This window comes from Falco punctatus (assembly GCF_963210335.1).
Source record: "Falco punctatus genome assembly, chromosome: 14".
NCBI classification, from domain to species: Eukaryota; Metazoa; Chordata; class Aves; order Falconiformes; family Falconidae; genus Falco; species Falco punctatus.
In genome coordinates, this window is record NC_137594.1 from 15,195,238 (window position 1) to 15,216,861 (window position 21,624).

The window sequence follows — 21,624 nt, forward strand, 5'->3', positions numbered from 1 at the left end:
TTCCAGCAGTGGTTAAAGCAATTTCTCTGTGTTTACCTCTTAACCATGTATTTATCGTGGTATGATGAAATGTTAAATTCTACAGTGAAAATTCCTACACAAAGAGAATCCCTTCATTAGGTGGATCTCCTTCGGATTATTTTCTTTACTAACAAAAATGTTTCCTCTAGTAATTCAAGAAGATACCTAACCTACTAATTTCTACTGTATGTGTGCATCATCCACAGTTCTGTATCCTCTCTGCAAGTGCATAAGCACAAAATTAAAAACTGACTATGCTGTTGTGCAGATTGTTAGGAGACAGGTTTGTGTAGTGTTTTTTTTTTTTTTTTTTTTTTTAATGCACAGTGTAGCTGATGGCAACATTTGGCTCAGTTTTATTACTTGTGATGATATAACAAATGAGAGAACTAGCCTGATTCTCAGATCTTAAGCTGAATTTGCATTCAAGAAAACTATCTGTGGTCAATTGTCTCACACCAAAGAAATAGGAGACTAACCTAGTAATGTGCTCAGTACAAGTTAGTAGTAATTGCAAAGACCCAATCTGCTACAGCCAATTTAACTGAAAACACCCTGGTTTGTCCATTAGGAGGCTGAACAGAGCTATTATACACTTCGGGAGGTGCAGCAGCATTTCCATCCTGTTCTTTTCCCAGGGCTGTGTCAAGCTGTCAGTGTGGGAGATGGCAGGTAGTGGCATCAACACATAGATGCGGGGCATATTCTGCCATTTACTGCTGCTTTCAGAGAAATTTCTCACATGGGCATCTCTGTTGCTTTGTCTTGCTAGAGTTCTTATGGGAGGTGGTGCTTTAAAATATTTTAGAGTAAAGCAGTGACAGGTCTGAAGAAACTTTCACTTCTCCTTTGCTGAGCCTGGAAAGTGCTAGTTTCCAGGGCAGAAAATGCTGTGCCGCTGGGTCAAACCGGCAGTAAGCTTAAGTTAATTACACTTGAGTTTGGGAGTTAAGAAAAGTTGAAGACAGCTTTTGGACAGCCAGTTATGTATTGTTCTACAGCTCTATTGAGTCATCGTGATTATTTTGGAATGGGAGGAGTTCACAGGAGGCAATGGGACTGCTCATTCCGATGTAGGTAAATAGCTGCATGAACAGTTACAACAGGTGCTCTGCTGCAATAAAAGACTTAAATTTCCATTATTAGAACTGGTTTTGTCTCCTCCCAACAGTTCTTCCTTAAAACTTCCTTTGGTTTGCTGATTTTTTTATTTTACTCTACTTTTATTTTACTTTGCTGCTCTTGAGTAGCAGATTGTACATCACAAATAACCTTAGACCAGCGTTTTTTTGCTACATTTGAGGCTATCTGGATATTGTTTCTAAAAGACGTAGCAAAAATACAGATGTCAACAGTAAACAATTATGAAAGGAAGTTAGGAGTTACATTGTAAACCATTCGGGTGCTTGGGTTTGTCAGTAGGATTTAGGTGCATTTGATAAATCTTAAATATATGCAATTTCTAATTATAAAATGATAGCAAGTACAAGTGCCTCTTAGTGTGGTAACATAATATGTAATCATACATAAATACGCATAATTTGCTTTGTTATTTAAACACTGCAAACTTTTCAATAGTTATGAAGAATACGGATAGTCTTCAGAAAGCTTACTGTGCACTTCACTATTTTCTAGGCAATATAACTAGATCTGAATATTATAATATACCTACAAACTTCTGGCTTAAGTTAGGAAATTCAGGAATTTCAAAACAAAGTTAGCATATACAATTTTTATCAATTGTCTCATAGATGGGATCACATTTTTTATAGAAGACAGAAATTAATTACAAAAATAGTGCTGTGTGGCTGATTATTTTCAAAGTGTCAGCTGAGGACTTAATTATTAGTGCCCCAACCAAATGATCCTGTTGCCAAAATGACTGGGTGGGGAGAGAGAAGAGAATGGATAATAGGGGTACTGACCAGCTTAGCAATATTTCAGATTTAACATCTCTATTGCTCTTGATTTTTTAATATATTTTTCAGTCTTTGATCAAAAATTTGTCCATCCCTTTAGAATTAGTACTCTTCATTTGCAAAGTCTGAGATTATTTTAAGCATAATTTTATTTTCTGGATTTTTAAAATTAATTCTTTTGGTTATTAATACCTTCAAAACTGGCATGGTTAATGCTTTTACATTGTTTCAACAAAACTGAGCTCTGATGATTATAACATAGCGTAAACTTATAGCTTACCTTCTGTTCTATTTAGGTGTCATTTATTTGAAAGTAGTTACGGAAGTCCTGAACTGACTTGGTACATTTATAGTGGTGACTTTTCAATTAACTGTAGCAAATGTTTTTAATACAGCTGTCTGTTAAGAAAGATGGCCTTATCATAGGAGGAGTATCGTATTATATAGAATATGCCTACTCATCTGCAGCAAAGTTGGGTGGTTTTTTTTTTTTTTTGGGGGGGGGGGATTATAGTGCATTAACAATCAAGCTGTTACAAAGATTCAGTCTTAAAGCTTCTTATGGAAAATGAGAACAAAGAAAGATGGTATTTCAACAGCCATCTGGCAGTTGGCATGTCAACAGTATTTTTATATAGGTGAGATTTCACACTGAAAAAGCCTTCCAATATAACTTCTCACCAGGGCTGTGTTATGATGGATGCATTTTGAAAATTTATGTAGTTAGAGCTATTTCTCACTTCTCTGTTCCTGCGCTGATCACCTGGAACTACACTCTCTAATTGATGTTGCTTTCTTAACCTTACTGGTAGAGGGTCATAACCTTACACAAAAATATTTTTGATGCTTATAGAATAAAAACCAAAGTACAACATGAAACCTTTGACAAGACGTTTAACAATATTTAATGCCTTAATTCAAAATAGTATGCATATACTGTTGTGAGCCAAGCTATGAGTAGCTAGAACCTGTGGTAAACTTTATTATAGGAAAGCTATTAAAGCGCCAATAATGTATTGTAATGAAGTGATGCAATGATGCACTACTGAGCATGCAAAATACCTTAAAGCTAAAGACACTGAGTTCATTGTTTTGTTAACTTGACAACAGCTTAAATGTCAGCATGAGGTTATTTCATTCCTAATTGTTTTTCCAAAAAACATAAGGAGGCTAATCTATGTTTATTATATTGTGATAGAGGGCTACAGACAACTTTGCTGCCACAATGGCACTGTGCATTTAGCCTTATTCTCCACATATCTGAAAAAGACAGGAAAATATATTGAACTGTGCTTCCTCTTAATTATGAAATCCATTATTACTTCTGCTGTTGGGAGCAAATTCTATCAATATGGTTTAAAAGTCCAATAGCATTAAGTATTTATCTGAAAAATCTTACCTTTTCATGCTACTCTAAGAGAAACATTAAAGGTGTGCATTAAGGAAATATGCTATCCTGAATAGTAACAGTAATGTCGTATGAAAGCCTCCTTTGTTGGCATCTGATCAGTTCATGTTAGAAATGTCTAGTAAAACTTCATAGCTCAGTAGACCACTTATCAGTACTTTTCTTGGTTTTGGCTTGGTGTTGGTGTATGAATAGGTCCCTGTTCAGTGCTGCCATGGTAGCAAATTGTTTGACTATGATTCAGGGTGGACATAATCAGTTCAGCTTTGTACCTGCTCTCTTCTCTGTTCCTGTATTGACAAGCAAAGGTAGTGTTACAGGACAGCAGGTTACACGACAAGTGCCAGACTGGAGGAGATACCTACTGCAGAGATGACTGCCTATAGGACCGACACTTTGTTGAAAAAGTGTGTTCTAGTTTATCAAACAGCACTTATTAGGAATGCAAATGGACAGATTTAAATGCACACTTAATCATGTAAAGTCACATCACTAAGGAGCAACTATTAAATAAAAGCATGATTATTTTTAGAGACTCTTCCAGGATCCAAAGAACACTGAGCAATTATAACTTTGTACGGTTCTAATAATTTCATAAGACAAGTAGCTCAACTTCTATATTTAAAATGGTGTTAGAGCTACATGTCTTACGTAATTATTAGAACCTTACAAAATTTGGGCACAGTAATGTACACAGATAATGTTCATTGCTTATTTGGAGTGTTCTATTCTATTCTTAATTTAATCTCTGTTTATCTCATCCCGTAGCAACAAATTTTAGGGAGTTAATCCTCATTCTCCTTCCACTCCACAATGTTTCTTTTAACTTCCTTAAAAACAAAACAAACAAACAAAAATATCCCATACTTTTCTTATTAAGAAAGTTACTTTCATAATGACTTTAGGCCTTTTTAAAATAATTGTGGTTATAGTTTAATTATAAAAGCAGTTTATGTATTGCTGATGAATTGTTATGATTTTAATTTTTTAATGCATTGTCTTCTCTCTAGAACTAACACACATAAATACTGCATCTATCCCATGCTGAGCTACTAAGCTACCATTAACATTGCAGGTTTCTTTTAGCTCTCCAATTTCTAAATTCTTTAACAACTGCACATATAGATTTAAACAAAGAAAAACACAGAATACTTTAAGTTGAGCACCATTTAGTACAATCAGAATAATTAAGGATCAAGTAATCTGAGAAACTGCTGAAACTTAAGTTTTCAGAAATGCAGGTTATTTTGCAGGAATGTATAAATGACAAGACCAACCGAAGTGGTACAAAGTATTCTGCTCACTGAAATGCTAAACTTTATTTACAAAGCTTTCTTTCTATCAAATATTACTAAGGAATTGGTGGTACGTAAACAGTGGTACATGCAATTTGATCCCTTTACTAAGAAAAATAAAATTATGGTTCTGTTCAATAAAGACCAAATGCTATTATATACAGTCTGTTAACTGAAAGGCCTTGTGAGACATTCAGGTCTAATTTTAATACTTTCCAAATAAATACCAAATAACGCAACATTTACAAATAACACACCAGTGGTATTTTCACGGTAATCATTTTACAAATCAGAATTTAGTAATTCAATTAAGCAAATGAGTAGCAGCTCCTTCATAAATATTAAGGCATGTCACATCGCATCAAAATGGAACCGATGAGCCTCCTGTCGCTTCTCTCTGTCATCTGCTTTCTGAAAAATAATAATAAAAAAACACTTTGTGGGATCTAGAGCAATACTGCTACAGAAATGAGTTGTCAAATGTCAGAGAATGGTTGATTTTTTCCAAGTCACTCACTCGACAAAAGGCAAAAAGCTTAGGAAAAGCCCCAATAATTAGCTTTTAAATGATGTCAGTTTGAAATAGCAATAATCTACGCAAAATTGGCTTCTGCTGTTAGTGCTCTGCTGTTTTGGTATTTATGACCCATTATTTTCTATTATTTCTAATAATGCTTTTTTAAAAGGAGTATTTCAAGAACAAAGAAAGACTAAATAAATAACGTATTTATTTAGTCTTCATTATAAAGATGAGATTAAATTACTCTCGATTGACTGTAAATGTTGTCTATGTTACACTTAAAATGAGATTCTTTTTAAAAAATCTGTTAAATACAAATGTAGACAGTGATGGCAGTTCAGCCACCAATTAACAGCACCAAACAGGCTAAAAATGTTCCGTGTTTTTCTTTGCATTATGAAAATGCGAGGTAGGATGTATTTCCTTGCTTATTTATGCAGAACACATTAATCTGCTGAAAGAGTAGTTTGGATGGTGCTTGGAAGGAACAAGCATATTTAAATTGTACCTATAATCCATGTAATGTGTAAAACCATGTCCTCTCCCACAAGCCTCCTCCTGTGTTCTAAAGCAGTAAGAGTATGAAAGCACTTATTAAAGGATTTTTGAACACATAGTGTGAACTCTTCCAGAAAACAGTGATTTTGTCATGACAGACAGTATGTGTAAATCCTAGCATATAAGAATTTAGCAAAAGAGATTTAAATGCTTTTTAGTTTGCTTATATATAACTTTTTTTTTTTTGTTTTAATGAGTAAAGTAAAAAAGAGCCTTTACAGTATGCTGTTGTGTGGGCATTCAGATTTGTATCTCAGTTGATAAATATACATGACAATTTTGGTAGAAATTGGTGCATGTGTTCTGCCATGAAAGTTTTGTCATCTGCTTTGGCTCGAAGCCAAAGATTTCCTCATCACACAATGTTTATGTATGATAGCAACTCTATTGGATTAACTATGGATTTTACTGCTTTTTGTGGCAGCAGAGCTGTCAGTGAAGTTTAAGATATATCAGTCTGTTTTTTTGGCAGGGACTCTATCAATGTCAGTAGTATTTTCAATGTCAAAAATGGGGTGGAAAGAAGGGAGTGGCATACTCTTTCCTATATTGAAATGCTTGTCACGTTCTGCAAAATTTTATAGTCTCACTTAGAAAGCAATTTTCACTCCATTTCTTGTATGCTTCCTGAAAAAATTACTACTTCATTTTTGACAGTAACTGATACTCTGATGAATCCATCAAAACTTCTCTAGCAGTATTATCATCAATGTGTACTGTTCACATGACTAGCCTCAGGACCACAAAGCAAGTTCTAAAGAACCAGAACACAGGAGTATCGGGGTCCTTAGCTAATGTAGCAGACTATCTTTGTTGTAAGATGAACAATGGTGTAAATTCTTCCCTCAACTGCTCTTTCATTTGACATATCAAAACTAAAAACTAGTAACTGAGATTTGAAAGCTTTTTAGTTTTGTTTTTTTGGGTTATTTTTTGTTTAATGGATCTAATATTTCTAAGGAATGACAGAGCAACATACTATCCCTAAACGCTATGGTTAATTAAACAATACGATACTTGGCTTGCAGACAAGTGCATAAGAACTATTGTAGACAAAGGGCTCCTATTACTAATCTGCAGAGGTCGAAGTAAATGGTTTATTTTAACTGCTGAATAAAACACTGCAGCTTACAGACAGATATATCCTCTGAGGGAAAATAAGAGATTGTAATTGCCAGTACATTTCCCCTTCCTTTCTTTGCTATAGGTATTCTAGAAATCTGTAAGGGAGAACAGCATTTAGGCAGAACAGTACTTTTATGAGAGGACTACTGAAAGGGCAGTAAAAACAAGAACAAGCTTAGAAACAAGAAACTTCGGAGTTTAAGTCCCAGTCGTGTCAGTGATGCACAATACAGCCTTGGTCAAGATTCTTATTTGTTCTGTACCTTAACCATTGCTTCTAAAAATTGGGAAGCTAAAAATCAATAGGAAGGCATTGGAGAATTATAGGAATTAACAAATGTTTTAAATAGTAGTCTGAAAATACACGCTATAAATAGCTAATCCAAATATTTGTGCCTACTTTGAGCAAGATGGAGTGGCTGGAAATGAGTTTATAATATAACCAATGCACCACTTCACTCACGATCACCTAATGGGGTTTAAAATGGCTCAGAAAGCATTCGCTCTGGGCTGAGTGCTTCTTTACATTACAATACATGAATAATTATATGAAGAATTGTTTTAAATGTTGCCATTAAATCTCCATTTCTCCAGATGCAATTATACGTAGTTTATCCTTCCCCAACTCGAAGTCCAAACTTTTCTGCTACTTTTGTTGCTTAAGATGTGTTGGAAAGAGTTAAACCCAGCCACCAGTGCATAGTCTTACCTACCAGTTAGCAATGCCTTCTTGGTAAAGTAGGACATGCTAAGAACAACTCATCATAAACTTTGTATTTTGTTGCGTTGTGTGTTTATTCCCAGCTTTACTGTTAGTTGGAGACTGTATTTTACATTTTGAAGAGTGAAGATTGACAGACATAACTTTATAATATGAAGCATGCGCAAAGCCTGTCTGAATGTTTAACAAGGTCATTTTATTTCCACAAGCACAAAAACCCAAACAGTTCTACCACGTCAAAATGTGCAGTAATTTTATTTGACAGCTAAGATTATGGTTTGGGTATGTAGTAGCATTTATTGGCAATCCTGCCAGTTGGATATGACTGTAAACTGAGCATAGTTACAAAAAATTGGAACACATTTCTTTTGTGACATGAAAGGCCCCTTTCAAAATGCTTCTTCAAATCAATGGATTTCTATACACTGCATGTATAATTCAGGCACACAGAGCAAAGCAGCCAATATGCACATGATTGACTCCTTATAGTCTTGAATGCTAATGTTAGCAATCAGCAAAGACAGATATAGAAAAAGAGACATTTTCCTTATTTTTAGACTACCAGCAGAACTCAAGATAAGTAAACGTAAGTTTCTGTTCCATTTTCCAAAACAATACTGCTTAAAATTCTATAAAAGAGCTTAGATATGAAACAAAAAAATTTCCTTTAGTTGGGAGTAACAGCTTAATGGCAAAACCTTATCCATGTTACTCTTAGTTTCCCTTTTTAAGTGTCTTAGAGCTTAAATAAAAACAATGCCAATTTTTAAGCTTGCAGTAAATACTGAATTAATAATAAACATCTTTTGGGAATTAGTGCAGTCTGTACCGGAAATTATACTGTAGAAAAAAACTCCAGTGTACAAGACTCTAAAATATTAGGAACAGTATAGAAAATATAGAAAAAAATCAATTTAATAAGCTTACCTTTTCTTGCCAGTGTAATATGCCAATTATTGCCAAGATGAAAACGCAGACACCAATTAAGGCTATAGCTGTTAGCAGCACAATGTTACTTGGGGTCAGATACAGCTTTGCACTCCAGCTATACAAAAGAAGACAATCCAAGGGAACATTAATACCCTTCATTAGGAAGCAGAAAACAGATTTAACTTATAAAGATGAAAAGAACCTGCTAGCGTAAGACAGGTAACAACCTGGTCTACAGAAAGTAGCGGCTATACTGAGAGACTGAAGCTTAATGGCGTTTACCTGGAAATATATGGCTTAATGTAATTATTTTCAGGTAACACCACGTCTAAATTCAGTTTCTGTTGACCTTTCCAGGAACACTGTGGATATCTTCACGGACTGACTTTTTTCTTGTGAGGAGATTTATCTCCTGCCCCTGCCCAGGATAAAGTAAAATGCATAAGAAAAGCTTTCACAAAACTGCCTGGGGCTTGGGGAGATGGAGAAGCAGGGTGAAATAAGCTTGTAAGATAAGATTACTTGGTCCACATGAGAAGCTCCTCTCAGACAGGCTCATGGGGTCCAGCTGGTTGGTTAGGCACCCCAGCCTGAAGTTTACCCAGGGACAACTGCAGTCATAGGCAACATAACCAGCTGATTATGGCAGAAGAATGCTGGACAGCAACAAAATTAAGTACTTCAAGGACTTCTGGAAGACATTCCTCAAATGTTGTGGGGTTCTGAGGCTCAGTTAACACTCTTTTTGTACTACAGGCTTCCTATCTTGTTCCTATGTTAAAAAAATTATATGTTTAAGAAGTGTTTATTATGAAATCTGATTTCTTCTGGGGAGATTCTATCCTCTGCTATTCTACAGTGTCTATAAACTTAGTTTATAGGAAATCAAAAATAGTTAAGACAATATAAAAATTTTTGCATAACAACTTTAAATACCTCAAGACTAACTAAATTTTCTTCATCTGGCAGATATTATTCCTGTGGCTGTTAATTAGCAACTCAAGTGGCACATAATTTCTCAACTGTTATTTGTCCTATAGTAAAATTAACTGCTGAAACTGATGTCAGAATTATTTCTGCATGATAAATGCAACTGACCTCACTAGTAGATCAAGCGGCAAAAAGCAGCTGGAATATGTGACTGATGTTTTCTCTAACAGCAAAGAGAGAAACGTGCTCTCTTTCTGGGATAAACATTTTAATTGCGAAGTGAATTCAGTGTTCAAGCTCTTGTATAACCAACCCATTCACCTTTACTTCAAGAAAAACATTCATACCTTTGGCAACAGATACTGCATTCAGAAGGGGTGAACAAAAGCTCTTATACGCAACTAGACAGAAATTGCATGTTTGGCAAAACAAAAACGCTTGTTTCAATCATTACCATACTTGCAATTTGTCAAAAAGAACGATGGTAAATCTAGCAAATATGTTATTATTTACAGGAGCTGAGCTGCTAATACATTTTGATTGTTTGTGTGAACTGGTATTAATTCTGATTTTTTATGGACACTATCTAAGAGTCTGTGTAAATACTTGAGAAGTATTCTGCCTAGTCACAGAGGCAACTATGTCTATAGAACTGATCCCCTGCCATTGGTCTTAAATTTACTTTTATACAAGTGACTATTTTAAAACCTACACATAAGGCCTAATTTAAACTCTGTATTAATGTAATTTTGTGAAGTGCAAAGCAAAATGATGAAGTTACCTTCGAGGAACATTATGAGGATAGGGGATGACTATAAGCTGGGAGTTTGGTATGATAGCTGTCCATTCTTGTTTTCTTATGGACTGAAAGAAAAACAAAGGCTATGTCAATTCCTAACAAACCAACACACTTAAAAACAAAGAAATTCTCTGTTGAAATACACAAAAAGAGAAACAAAAAAAGTTGCTTTTAAAAATTTTAAATATAAGTGATTATTCCCTTAAACTTGTATAAACCTTTTGTTCTGAAAGCTCCAAAGTGCCTTAACCCCCCCCCCCCCCCCCCCCCGCCCCCAAGTAAAAGGCAAAATAACTACTGCTGACATGCAACACAGCATCTGCTTGAAAAGTACGAAGCAACAATGTAGTAGGGAAAGAAGAAAAGAATCAACTCTACAAAGGAGACAAACAAAAGAATTATCCAAATCAGAATTTGGCCAGTACGCAAATTTGAATACCTCACTTTTTAAAGTAGTACCATAAGATCTTTAAAGACTGAAAATGGTCAGGACCTTACTTTTATGTTTCATCTGAAGATAAGGTAACACCAGTAATCTCTGCCTCCTATCCTATCGATCATGGTTTTATCACTGAGGTGGAAAGGATTATGTGAATTTACAGGCTGGCCAGACCAACCCCAGGGAAGTCTTAGAGCTGAGACCATAATAATTGGACCCTCAGATCTGATTCATGTTTACCATATAAACAAGCACTATATATCTGTGCTAACATTCATAGACAACTTCAGTTGTCTTCTGGTCTTAGTGTTAGCTTCAGAGTTTATACACTCTCCCAAAAAACAGGCATACAAGGTTCTTTTTGGCAAACTTTTCTGTACTCAAACTTACTACTTTGATATTCTTGCTTCTGGGAAAAGAAAAAAAAAACCGTGTCTCTAGCAGCATTTCCATCCAAGCTCTATTAGGAAAAGTAACACCATAAACATTAGGTTGACAATCTTAAATCTCAACTAACCTTTTCTCCTAAAGGACGAGGAATGCCAACATACAAATGGTCGAGGAAATTAGCACTACGTCCCAAGCCTAGCACGTTGTATGGTAACTGGAGAGCAAAATGTGCTGACTGGCTAAGCTGTCCAGCTGAAATAAAATTACAAAAGAAGCCCAAGTAGGTATTTTGGGGAAAAAAAACCCAAAAAAAACCCCAATCCCCAAACCACCAACTTTCTACACAAATACACGTTTCAGTCAGTAATAAAGATGTTTAAAAACTTTTAACCAACCGCATGATTATTTGATCTTAAAGGCTCAATCTCACATTTCCAAATTACTTGGGGGCACTCACTTGGAGAATAGCTTAAATGCTTTAGATTTCTGGATGAGTCTTTTGAATGCAATTTCTACGTTAAACTGAATTGCTACTATTTGTTACAAGTTGAGAAGAAATCAGCTATCGACATTCATTTTGATGTGAGTAGTGCCAAGTCTTTTGCCCTGTTGATTTACAAGCTCAGGGATCAACACGTGAAGGCTCACTTTAATTCTGATTATGGTTAATCAGTAACTACTGGTTTTTTTTGTGTCACAAAATTAGTAAATTCTCATGAACAAATTCATAAATAATAAATTGATTTAATGAAAACAGGCTTACAGTGTTTCCAAGTGAGGCCTTTGTGAAAGCATGTAATTATAAATAATTAAAAGAGAGACTGTAGGGCAAAAATGACATTCTTTGTTTCCTGACAAGGCAGCAGGGAAACAGACAAATGTTGCAGCTATCAACAGGTTCACTAACATCCCATTTCCAAAGTATCCCATTATTCCATTTAAATAAAAATCATGTCATCTTTTAATTTCTGGCAAACTGATTCAGATCCTGTGTAGATTCTTTGTTCAATCTCTTGAAAGCCTCTTAGTAAGTGATCTGGTTACATAGCTGGAATGATATCAGCATGCCCTTCACCAGATTAATAGAAATGAATTTGAGGGATACTTGATATCCACAAGTAGGTTTATGCGATCAATAGAAGCAGTTTTTCACAAAGATATGATATCGTCAGTATTTTTTAAACGTCAGATTTTTCTCTGGTTTGACACCTGACAGATTATGCCTGAGACTGGAGATTATAAGTTAAGTGGCAAAACATAACAGAACATGAATTAAGGAACATGAGTTCACATTTTGTAATGGATTTACAGCCAACTCCTTTCTACCTCTCCACACTTTCTTCCAAGGCTTGATTCTGAAAATTAGTATTTTGCTTCAGACAGCTGGCTGTTGGCCATACTAGTTGCACTGCATCTTGCACAGTTGCAGCAAACAAAGCCGGGTATGTGTGGGGGTGTGTGTGGCAGAACTCCCAAAAACAACTACCACAACTTCTTTGGCAAAATCAAACATTCCTTCAAGAAAAAAACAGAAACAAACTCCCATTTTTCACTCTTGGCTCCTGGAGACAGCCTGGTAAGTGCAAGCATGCATTTGCTGCTATATGGTGGCACTGGCACCAAGGGACAACCAAGATAATGACACCATACATTCTGAAGCAGCTCTTCAGCTTTTGTATCCTCTTGTGTGGGACAAACTAGTTTGTATACTGGATGACAATAATTTTGAACCCCTATTCAATGCAACGATTACTTCATAGTTCTATTTTTCTGAACCTCCCCACCCTCCACCAGGTTTTTAGGAAGAAGCTTGCCATATGCTGTCAGGCATGTTAATCATGAGGTAAATATTGTGTATTATTGCAGTTTTAGAGCTGTGATAATTTTATTTAAAAAGGCAAGATAAATGTCAACTAAATACTCTTAGATGAGATCTGAAAAATCAGCTTGATGCAGTTACCTTTTTATTAAGCTAAAATGCTGTTGGCAAAAAAAAAATTAACAGCCTTCCTCAAGATTAGGCATATTTTAATTTTTCCCCCTGCAGAACCATATAACAAGCAAGTAGATGTGGAAGTATTTAAACAGGATTTGTACTTTCAGCTCTTTGTTGTGAGGGCAAGGTGTAGTGTGTACATCATTAGGTGAATTCCTACATGATGGAATCTGTGGCAGAAATCATTAGCCTAGCAGCTTTTCTCTTTAAGAATGGGGATTTTTCCAATAAATCGAAGTAACAGTGTAGGACTTGAGTCCTGAGTCTGTCCCCGCTGTCACTGACTTCCCTTACATGATCTTGGCTAAATTGCTCAATTTCCACATCTAAAATTTGAGTAATTCTTAAACTAGGGTAAGCACATAATATAAGAAAGCACTGGTTACCAAAATAAAAGCAGCAAGAAGCAAAGGTAGGTTCATTAAATTTGACTTAAGTTACAAAAACAAACAAGGTATGCATTACTTGATCGTGGTATAACATAATACTTTAACTTTGGTTCACTAATGCTGAAGGACTTTTCCCAAAAGAACAAGGTACTGCTGTAACATTTAACATTGAAAAGCTTTTAGAATTACTTTTGAGTGAAATATTTAGGATTATGAGATGGCTGCAACTGAGATCTTCTTTTTTTCTTTCATCATACAAGTGAAATGAATGTCAACTAAATTAAAGGAAATAAAATAAAATGTCATACACTGTGTGCAGTCAGCCTTAAAGAGGTTAGAGAGTCAGATATTGCAGCTAGAATTCTTAAAAGCATTGAATAATTTCATAGCTACTATCACTGGTTCTTGTGCCTACTAAAAGATAAGGAACATGAAATCTTATGCTTCAGGATGCAAATAGATCATCTGCAAAGGTCAGGAAGAAATGTTTTCTTCTACATAGCAGGCAGAAAATGTGCACATAGCCTTTTGTTTGTCTTTAAAATTGGGAGATACTAGCTAAGCAGGACAATAGCATATAGAAGATTCTGTTTTACTTTCAAGCTGACTATAAATCTGAGATCTTTGAGACTATTTCTTGCTTTACCACCCCTATATCATAAATTCTGCTTGATGGTTACTCAGATGATCCACTTAGAATTGCAAACAAGTAATTAAGAATGACAAGCGTTCATCTGAGAAACACAAAACCCCTGAACAAAGATTAAAAATAAAAAGAGAAATTACAGAGAGTACTGTCAAGAGTTTATTGTCATATTTGAAGTTCTCAGTCACTGGTAATTAATTTTCTTCTGAAAATATTTCAAATTTAATTCAAATAGCAACTCTAGCTATTTGTCCTGTTGTAAAACTATTGTAAACAGTTTTCTAATTGTTCCAAGGAGATTTGAAAATACCATTCCATCTTCAAGAAGGAGGTGGGATTTATGTCTTAGACTAAGATTGTTCTTCAAGCTTTTGGAAGTCTATGCAAGCAAGATGGAGAAAGTGGTTGCTGCTTCGCAGTTCATTTAGCTTCATCAGTAGAACTGTTACTATAAGCAAGAATTAAAAAAACATTCTCCTATCCATGCTCTACATTATTACTTTTTAATACTATTTTAAAGGCTATTCAACACTATGTCTTTTTCTTATGCTTCTTGTTGCAAAGAAGTTTTTTGGATGCACCCAGATATCATGGACTATGGTACCGGTAGGTTTTGGTGTTTATTTTTTTGTTTAAAATCATAAGCCACTAAGTTTATCACTTCAAAAACCTTGGGCAGAGTAAAAAACCTCAATATTTTAAGACATGGTTTTTAGTGATTTCAGCCTGTCAGAGAGCAAATTTTTAAGAAATAGCTGATGATGTTGGGCAGCAAAACCTCACAAAATTTTGCAGTTTGATATTCAGAAATCATTCTGAACAGCTCTGCATCAATCTCCTTATTTTTGAAGTCTGGCATATAAAATTTGAAACAATATATATCATTAACCTTTATAAAGTATTGTTTGAATAGCAGAATGATGTGTCATCTATGACACATACAGTACTTGTTCTTTTATATCTGAATTAATGCATTTCCCTTCTGTTTTCATTAAACTGATATAAACTTGCTGAAAGCTTAAGAGTAACCCACTCTGACCTGGGTTAAATTGTAATGTCCTCAACAGCTTATTTCAGGCACCCTAAGTGCTTAAATGAAGCCAATTTAACTATATGAAGGGAAGGTGACTGCATTTACATGTAGAAGCAATACTTTCTACTATTTCTTTAAACAGAACTGATAAAGTGTGATACTGGATTTATGAACAGTCTAGTTGAATCTACATAAACAGATTCACAATACTGATATTGTTCAGTCAGTTTAAATAAGCTTATTTTGTGGAGTGATAGAGCAGAACACACAAGAGCACTACACAGAGCTAAAAGACTAATAGAAACTCCAATTTCAAACTTGTGGTCTCCTGAAGCGCCATTCTTTGAATTTTTTTAATTACACTTGACAAATTAAAATTAGCATTTAAAGCCATTCAGATTAAAGGAAAATACAGTAATAACATTTAGGCTTTCAAAAGCCCACCAAATTCAATATATTAGAGGACTAAACAGATGCATTTTCATGAATAAAAATGTTATGTCATTATTTCTTCCAGTTGCTGATTTTCCCTAATTTGCAAAATGATGCATTTATCAGAAGCTTTAATACGTTCACCAAAATAGTAACTGAAGATATTTGTGAAGTGTGAATCAACTTGTCAAAAAACCCCCAACATCTAACAAAGTTAGAAAGTGTATCAAGGAGTTGCTTTTAGACATACATTCTTTGTCCCCATTGACAATGTAGGCAGCTTTTCTGGTAAAAAAACCCAAGTTCCTTCTGTAAAACACAGGATCTGAGTTGCAGCCTCTAGTCTTAGACTTGCATCTATATTCTTCTGTACCGGCATCTACTTAATACCGAGGTCAACACATGAATGAGTGAGTGCTTTTTTATAGATTAGATGCACCTATGCATCCTAGAAAAACTGAAAATTATTACAAAAAACTACATGCAGCAGTTGCATGAATTGCTGCACAGCTGTGAACAACATGCATGCAACAGCTGGAGTAAGACAAAGCCAATTCAAGAGTTAGGTAAAATTTCACAGTGACCGTGTATCACAAACTGCACAGTTGAAATACTACAGTGATATTTACTTTACAGCAATTATCAGTGTTGTGCTATACGGCACACCAAAGTGTGTCCCCATTTTGAAGCTGGCAGCTCCTTATTTTGTTTGAGAATATGTCAGAATGACTTACTACAAAAGAAAGGGAAAATATAGCTGGTAGTAATTAAACACTTGTGTAATATGCATAAGAATTTAAAAAGCACCTTTCAGAAAAAACCAAAACCCCAACAAATTCAAACTTGAAAGATTTTTAGAAAGTTGGAGAATTTGATTTCCTTGGCTTTAGTTGAAAGCTTTACTTTATTCCCTTAATAAGTTCCCTTGTTACTGCCTTTGGATTTGTAGGTCACTCGTTGGAAAAAAAGTGTAGTGGAGAAAAGAGCTCCTTTTCTGCTTCACATTATATGATGTTTCAGCTTTCTAAGGGCTGAGGATGTCTCCCTCTTCTGACTTAGTTGTTTGACTTTTATCATTAGCCCACACAATAGGAAATTCTAGATTAATGCAGCACACAATTTCACCTCTCAGCTTTTTCTGCAATACATTTTTCTGGAGTTCCAGAAATAACTGGAGAAGTGGATTGAAAGTGCACACTTACAACTTGGATACCTATTACTTGCAGTGCTGCTGACACTTGTGATACTTGTTCTGAAAGCCCAAACTCCAAATCTGATGCATTCGTAAGAGAACATGTGTTTTCATTAAGAGTAACTTTACACCATAGAATTATACAAGTAAAACTAGAAACTCTTTAAAAAACAAACAAGCAATGAAATTATATTGCTGATATTCAAGCCCTTTGCACAGGGGAAAGTTGTCTAATTTGTAATGCCTCAATACGTGAAGTTTGGTAATATTGCATGCAACATTACAAGTTCAAATAAGTTTTCTAAACAAAAGAGAGTTACACAGAAAAACATACTAGCATGGTATTCCCACCTATAGCAACCAGAAAATCCCTCTTAACAGAATCCAGCTATTCAGTTATTGAATTATTCCAGCTTGCTCCAGGAAAACACTCTTCTTTCTGTGCAGTGGAATTCTACGTAATGAATCCTGCAATGTCAAATGGCTACTGAAATTAGGCTTATTTTGCTTTAGTCTAGCACATATTGCAATATTTGCGTTTAAATTCATTACTATAATGTGTTCGCCTCACAATCCAATTTAGCTAAACAGCATGAGAACTCAATGCAACAACAGGGAAGAGTAAGCAGATTTGAAAAATCCAGAAGGGCATGACTTAACAGCATGTGAAAGGCCATTCTGCCATGAAGGTTTAAAACAAAACAAAGCAAAATCAGCTAAATGAAAGAGCTCTGAAATGAGAATTGCAAAGGCTATCAGTCCATATAGCTTCAGTCATACAGATGCTTAAATGAACTATGACTTGATCCATATGAGCAATTCAATGAACCTATTGATACGACAATCCTGTGCCTACATATGGATATTGATCTTTGAGTAAACCTTAAACATTTATTGCTCTGCTGTTCCTGGCCCACAGGATTGATATTTTTGGTGGACACTAACTGCAACTCTGACCCCATTTATTTCAAACTCTAAGTCGATCAGCATATTTTTATTTAAGAGTGAAAATTAAGTTGTCTGTAGAACAGGCTGAAATACAGAAGATACTCTTCCATTTTAAGTAGAAGTGAAAACATGGAACTATATATCAACCTGAAACTCCAGCCAGGTTGGGCCTGGGTTCATCTGGTGCATCTAAGACAGGTGGTGTATCAAAAAATATATATTAAAAATATTTTGGGTATGCCACACGTGGCACAGGATAACAGGCCCTCCACTCCCATAGGTGTCCTTATCACAAAAATGGCAAGAGGGAGCTGTGAGCATTTTTGCCTCAGCTGCCTGGCTAGACAACACACTAAGGAGTCAGCCAGTACCGCCTGTGGTTATGGCAATGCATAGTCTTATCCTTCTATCTGCCTGTCTGCAGACAGGCAGACTTCAGGGCCAGGAATTCCTATAAAGGAGAGAAAGAAAAGGTATTTGAGGGTTCCGATGTTACACAGAAGATGGAAAAAGCAAGCAGGAAGACAGAAAAATTGAGTTGTGGTGAAAGGGGAAGGGGTATCAGAAGGAAAAACAGGGTAAAAAGATGCTGATGGTTAAAGGCAGCCTGATGTTCATAGTATGAAGCCTCTACAGGAGTCCCCAGCCATCTGACTCATTCAGTCCTTGACCAGGCAACACTGCAGTAACAAATCTATAATGCCTGCCTTGTGCTGGTGCTACAATACGAAACTGTCCTTGTGCAGTTTCTGAAAAAAAGTCAGTAAATTAACAGCTGCTGCCTATTAACTTTAAAGTATCTGATCATATTTATGTTGTTTTGGGTCCACAAGGACCTTAATTCTAAAAAAAAAATCAGCGTGTGTTATTAGCAATAAAATAAATGAAACCAAACATATCAAGTAGGTAGCCTTCTCAGGAAAACACAAAGGGTCATTATTGGGACCCCCTTCAGCTTGCAAAAATCAAATGCCAGCATTTTGGCCAAGGTTAACAAATAGAACCATATAGATGCCACCTGCAGTAACCTAATTGGCACCAGTCATTAAGCAAAATTCTATTAAAAAACAAAGAGAATTAGTAGAGCTATTTCATAACCAACAATTTGTAAAAAAAAACTAAATTAAAAAAACCCCAACACAGCCCAAAAGCTTGCATTTGGTTAGCTTTACTAAATTCATTTTATGCATACCCCTCCACCCAAAGAACCGCTTTGAATTACTCTGTGCTCAACTTTAGATATTATACCCTAGTTATTATACTCTAGTTTATGCTATGCATTGTTGCTCACAGGATTCAGCTGAAAAACACCATGCCAAAATAATATCAGTAATTTATTAAAAGCCAAAAAAGCCTGGAAATGCAGATGTTGAGCTGAAAATCCTGGTTGACACTTCTACTTAACTGTGGGGTCTCCTTAAAAATAACTCCAAAAGAAGTGGGGAATGGAAAAGCAGATCAAAGGAAACAGATTGGGAAGCATGACTTCAATTTGAGTTTACATACTTCTCCTAGATTTACACCTGGACCTGATCTCAGCATAAAATTCCTTATTACCCAGCAGTTCTCAATTCTAATGCTCTCTTTGGCAATTGTTATTCCTTGCAGCTAATTTAACAGTACTTCTTGTTGTAAGATTAGAAGTGAATTGAGCAACGTGAACGTGAAGTAAAAGCACAGAATGTTTCTGCTATCTTTTAACAACATACAGGATTATTAATAGAAGAGAGTACAATTCTAACAACATTTCAGAAAACCCCTCGTAATTATGCAAATTTCCTGTAGTTAAGGCTTGGCAGATCAAAGAACCTTAAAATTAATTAGATAAGGACAGCCATATGGGCTTTTTTATTTTACTCTTTGCATGAATATTGCATACATGAAAGACAGCATAATTCAGAACTAAAGACCTGAGAATCAGGAAGAACAGAAGCAGAATGGTGGACATTTGAGTACTGTAGGATCTACTTTAGCCCAGGACTGGAAGGGTAACTTAAGGTGACTAGATAATTTGGTTTCAGTGGTCCAGGTAAAACTAAGACCGCTAAGACTAGTGGTTGAGACAACAAATAGCATCAGCTGATGGGGCGGGAGGTGGGGAAGGAATGGTGATCATTGTTTTAATTAGAAAACCAACTATGTTAGCCGTATTACTTCTTGTGAAAGAGATGAATTATTTTAAAAATATAATTACAAGCTATCAGATTATCCCATAATTTCTTTCATACAATTAAAAGCTTTAGATATGGATTGTTCCATGATATTATATAAGCAATGCAAATAACTTGATGAAAATTAGTTTTAAAGTAGTTCAAACATTCACCAAAGTTTATGAGTAGGACTCATAAAAGAATAAAGTCTAGCTACAAACTTAATATAATAACTTCTGAAAACATGACTTTGAAAAGTTCTTGCAGGAATTATACCGACTCAAAAAAAATCTATTAACATACTACATTCATGAAACTTATCAAAGACAGTATTAGAAATTTCCCTGTAGCAATACTGCTAGGGTCATAAATGCACTTGAAATTCATTACCATTATTTCATAATGCCAAAACAGAAAAGGAAATTCATCATGATTTGAGTCTGTTAGGTTTTTATTATTGTAAATATGGTAGCAGTGAAGATGAATGGTACTATACCCGTATTAAATCATATTTGATAGCCGTTTCCTAGAGCAAACTGTAAACCACTGCATTTCTAAAAGCACTGCCCCCTCCCCCACAAACAACCAAACTCACTAAACCCTAAAGATAATGTTTAAGAAGAATGTATTTGGTTTTGTTCTTGGAAGACAGAACCAGAAAAAAAAATTAAGAAATTATACATTACATAGGTCCAAATTTTAAGCTAGCTTTATTCCCCACAGATGTAAGGAATTTGTAAGCTATGTGCATTCTTCCATTACACAGCTGTCTGTAGTTGGAACAAGACCTTTATTTTGCCACTGGGTTATTTTTTAAGCTTCCTTAAGTAGTAAGTGCCAAATGGTCAAACATTAACAAAACAAACCCATCTAAACTTGTGTTTCCTCAAAGCGGGGTTTTGAATCAGTTTATACTGCTGTGAATTAATCTTTAAATAGATATTCTGCACTTGAAATCCCACGAATCCATTATTTTGTCATCCTCTGATTAAAATCATGTCAATTTATAAAAATCAAATTTATTTTAAAAAGCAGCATGTCATACATCATTCAGATATGCCAAGTTTCAGTCCTCTACAGTTACTATTTATTATATCCGGAATTTAAAATATTTAAGAATCTAATAATATAGATTCTATTAGCTATTAGGCATGATTTTTTTAAGCGTATTGTATGAGTTCCCTTAAAACGTCAGATTTCTAAGTCTGAGATCGTGTTAATTACAAACAAGCAGCAAGAGTTAAAAACTTCTGACAACATGAACAATGAATCTAAATGAGTATAATTAGATCTAAGCAAAGGTTATGCTGTTTTTTTGATTTATATCATCTTATAGCACTTTATCCTAAAGTAGAAAAAAAGGGTCAGTTTGATGGTTTTCCTGTTTGTTTTTTTAGACAAACTGTCTGTTTTGTTACTTCTCCAATCATAAGATTGTGCATAGCTATCTATGCATAATTCACAATTCACATGGCCAAAGGAACTATGATGCTGTGTTTTCATTTAGTTTATATTTAGGCAGGCCTGCATTAAGTCCTAGTAAGCCTGAAGGAATAAATACATTACACTACTTAAACCCCACCGATTTCTTCATTTAGATGCACGTTCACCCAATGAATACACTCAACTAACCTTTAGAGGCAAGCTAGAAAAAGATTCTGTAATACAGAAATCATAGCAGTTTCCAGTAGCTGACAGCAGCTCTCAGGAAGAAGCTCGATCAGAAGGTCCATATTCCAAGACAGCCCCAAAGAGTACGGGGGGCAGTGACCAACTGCAGGTA

At 35.2% G+C, this 21,624-nt stretch overlaps 1 protein-coding gene across 2 annotated transcripts in view; it reads right to left on the minus strand.

The window, feature by feature from the left end:
- Positions 1 to 2,817: 2,817 nt before the first annotated feature.
- ITFG1 (integrin alpha FG-GAP repeat containing 1) overlaps positions 2,818 to 21,624 on the minus strand; it is an 88,080-nt gene continuing 69,273 nt past the window's right edge. The window contains exons 15-18 of one of the 2 annotated variants that reach the window (XM_080410826.1): positions 11,183 to 11,307; positions 10,209 to 10,291; positions 8,495 to 8,612; positions 2,818 to 5,054 (exon numbers count right to left, since the gene is read on the minus strand). In XM_080410826.1, coding sequence (XP_080266952.1) covers positions 4,995 to 5,054; positions 8,495 to 8,612; positions 10,209 to 10,291; positions 11,183 to 11,307 — 386 coding nt within the window. In that variant the 3' untranslated portion in view covers positions 2,818 to 4,994. Of the gene's footprint in view, positions 5,055 to 8,494; positions 8,613 to 10,208; positions 10,292 to 11,182; positions 11,308 to 21,624 lie in introns of those variants that run through there. The other variant, XM_080410827.1, reaches the window with a different exon arrangement.